The 3652-nt window shown below is 43.4% G+C and overlaps 1 protein-coding gene across 1 annotated transcript in view; it reads right to left on the bottom strand.

The window, feature by feature from the left end:
* The window catches only part of CALN1 (calneuron 1), a 219968-nt gene extending 216709 nt beyond the window's left edge, over nucleotides 1-3259 (bottom strand). Inside the window, exon 1 of the mRNA XM_019511373.1 lies at nucleotides 3060-3259. Coding sequence (XP_019366918.1) covers nucleotides 3060-3239 — 180 coding nt within the window. The 5' untranslated portion in view covers nucleotides 3240-3259. The remainder of the gene's footprint in view (nucleotides 1-3059) is intronic.
* Between the last annotated feature and the right edge of the window lie 393 nt (nucleotides 3260-3652).

The raw sequence follows: 3652 nt of genomic DNA, 5'->3' as shown, positions 1-3652 counted from the left end.
GCCCATCCCATTCGCTGGCAGGTTTCACTTTTTAAAAAAAAATTATTTGGAACAAAACCCAATTTTCAGGGAAATAACAAGTCAGGGCATTTCATTTTCAGTCAATTGAAATGGCTCATGGGGGGGTAGATGTTAAATGGTATTTTTAAATGAATTTCAAGGAAATTTCACAATGCAAAGCGGTTTCAGATCAAGCCAGCAAAGCTGTTCACTTCAAAAATGCCAAGTCTGTCCATTCCACCTTTTTTCAGATCTTAAAAAAAAAAAACAAAAAACCACAACAAACTACTGAAAAAGTCATCATCGTTACACATTGATAACACCATGCAAAGAATGTCACCCCTCAGTAGTCAGTGAGTTTTCCACTGGGCATCCCTGTGCAGTGTCTGATTTAGTTGGGTCCTGAAGGGCAAACCCACTCCTCAAAACTAATCCCAGGTAAGCTGTGTTACCTCCTGGGGAGATGCATAGGTCTGGGCAGGTCCTGTCACCTCTCAGCACTATCTGCCAGCACACAGGGATCTGCTGCTGAGCTCTAGAAATGGGTTGTGCAAGCTCTTCACTCCCCCCTTGAACAACAGAGCCACTTGGCTTGCACAGGCCACACTAAAGCCATGGAGAAAGGGGCAACAGACTTGGCCCCTATAGCTAACACTTACCCAGAACGCAGCTACCTTTGCAGTTGGTTGCCTCGTCTAGCTCCACTTGATGGGTTGCTGAGCACAGAACGAGCTCCCAAATCCTGAAAGTATAATGTTCACTGCCCAGCTTGAGACGGACTTTTTCTGGTCCACACCTATCCTTTGGCTGAAAGACCCTGGTCCTGGGAAATAAGTGGAATTATTTCACAAGTCTGGTAATGACTCTCCCCAAAGATCACAAACAGGGCAAAGATCGCATAACCTTTGCGCTGGATCCTGCGACTGTCACCAAGCATTTAGAGCAAGAGCGGCAGGAGTTTCTGGCACACGTTTGATTGAAGTAAAAGGCCACAGGCCTGCTTGTCAACTGCTCTGTCCTTCTGAGCTCAGTCATGTCAGGGATACCTTGAGGCAGCCGTGCAGTGCACAGTTCAGTTCAGCAGTACACATGCTATAAAACAATACGACTCTCTGACTCCAGATCTGGGTTTCGGTGTTTCACTCCTTTCTCAGAACTGAAAGTTGAGATCAGTTACCAAAAATGATGGGTGCCTGCCTCCTCTCTAAAAGGGACCCCATCAACTCAAAATCAGACACTGCAGAACGGGGAGTTTGAGGTAGCCCTTCTCCGCTGTCAATTTTGGTGATTTCACAGTCCATGTTTTCCTCCTCGAAAAAGTTTTTCTGTGCTCTGTGGCTGCATAAAAAGCCTACATAAACTGCAGGGGAAAATAAATAAGGCTGTAATCTGAGGTTCATTACAAAGTGCTCAAAGGAGAACAAAGTGAACAGAGTAGAACAAAAAAAATCTGTTTTTTCAGGTATTCTGGTGTTATTTATAACAATCTATAGGAAAAAAAATAAAACAGGCGTGTGTTACAATGGCAGTACCCCTTTAAAAAATATCACTTTCCCCTGTTATCACACATTCATAGACATGGTCAGTACAGGGAGCTCCAATTTCGATGAATACAGCTTACAGCTATAAAATCAAGCCAGAGCACTTGTAGCATTGAGGCTGGAAAGTATATATAAAGCCAGTTTGCTCTGTTACTTATTATGAAATATGCCCAGTCACTCTTGCCACTAACTGACCTTTCAACTGGGAACAAAGGTCAAGGAGTTAACTAATCGTCCAGTGTCTTGGTAGAATAACTGGAGACAAAGGGCTGATTTAATCAAAATGTATCAGCAATTTTGATTAAATCAACCCTAAAATGTAGTGGCTCCTAAAATGTGGCTTTTATCTCTGTTGCATTTTTCAAATTAAATCCCTTATACATCAGGCCTGAGCAAAAAAATTCTTAGCAAATGAACTGCAATACAGTAGCTAAAGTATGTAGCAGGTGGATTTCTTGGTGAAAAGGAGAAACACAGTACACCATGTCCTTCTGCCTGCCCGCCTGCCTGCAGGAGACAAAATTCCCACTCAGAAACCCAATAAAAATGTATTTCTTTTATAACAGCTTCATCAACTATACATTGTTTCTCTGAAAAAATGGATATGATTCTGAAGTCCTCCAAAATCATCAAGAACATATTTCTTTTCCAGTGCATCTCAAAAGTATATAAAAAAAAATATTGCCTGCAAACAGCTGAAACAGATGGTCTATTGTGAATCCCCCATAGCCTCGTGCAACCATGAGTCAAAATCATTTTGTAAAGTGGTAAAAAAAATCCATTTCTAGATTATAAGCCTTCCAAAAATCCCTTTGGACTTCCAAATTCAAAGTCAAGAAAAAGGAGGGCTCTGGCCATTTCAAACCCGCTAATAAACTCAGACCTAGACCATCTTTTATTCTCCACTTGCACAGCGATAGAAAGTCATCAGTTTTATTAATATATTATATTATGGAAGGAATTCTCTCCTTAAACAAGAATGGCACTGTGGTTCCAGTTAATAACCATTTTATACTATCAAGGTCTCTCCTGTCACTGTGCCATCCAACTCTAGCGTCGTTATCCAGTCTAATCCGAAGCACAACCTGCAGTGCAGCCCTTTTGTGCCCGCTCAGGCAAATAGACAGCCCTCCAAAGTGCCCCTTCCCCTTTCACAGTCCTGTCAAATCCCGGAGCATCGCTCTCCTGCTGTCACTGCCCCATCAAATGTCCAGCATCGTTGCCTGCTGTCACTTCCCTCTCAGGCCCCCTGTTGTAATACATAATTATCTTTGTGGAAATAATGTTTCAGGAGATAAAAACAACCACCTAAGGCTAGGGTGTCTTTGATCAGCGCCAGCCCTGATCAGGAGATTCGGTCTTGGGAGCTTACAACAGCGGACGAACCAAGACAAAGCCCCTTCCCTTCCATGTCATTCTCACAGCGCATTGATTCTGCCTGGTAAGCAACCCCTCAAGCAAGTGGTTTCATTGCATGGAATAGTTTGTGATTAGAAAGAAGACAAAAAAAAAAACAACTTGCCAGATGGGGAACTCTGGTTTCCTGCTTCTCTGCAGAGGCTCCAAGGACTTCTCCACTTCTCTGGGAGACTCTCCTCCTTGGTCATCTTCATGCTTGGGCTGCCCCTCTCCATGTTCTTCTATCAGCCCCATCAGGCAGTAGAGATGAGGAGTTCTGGAGATTTGTGGGCACATCATGGGGACATCAAAGCCAGCAGTGCAATTCTGTAAGGAGTTGACAGAAACTTACTGCACGCACTGTACTACTTTATGATTTATTTAGACTCGCCCTTTCAATTATTCATGCCACCCTTCAACTGTGCAGCAGGACAACAATGGCAGCACCACAGTGACACAAAGAGTGAATAATCACAGCTGTAGCAGATGTTTAGGTATTGATACAAGCTATATATTACCAACAAATATTAAGCGACAGGTTAATGATGTGGTTCGGGAGACAGCCCTATTATTTACAGGTAGGCAGGAACCCTTGCTCCTTTGTTCTGCAATACAATGTTTGCATAGACGAAGTGACAGATCCAGGGCCAGGTTCAGCTGTAGCCCCATGGTAGACAGTACAGGGGGCGGTCAGACCTGTAGCCATGGTAGAG

The sequence above is a fragment of the Gavialis gangeticus genome, unplaced genomic scaffold (genome assembly GCF_001723915.1).
Source record: "Gavialis gangeticus isolate Ggan-Ray unplaced genomic scaffold, GavGan_comp1, whole genome shotgun sequence".
In the NCBI taxonomy this organism is placed as follows: domain Eukaryota; kingdom Metazoa; phylum Chordata; order Crocodylia; family Gavialidae; genus Gavialis; species Gavialis gangeticus.
Note: the sequence above shows the minus strand (reverse complement) of the source record. Positions and strands in the feature narration are given on the sequence as shown.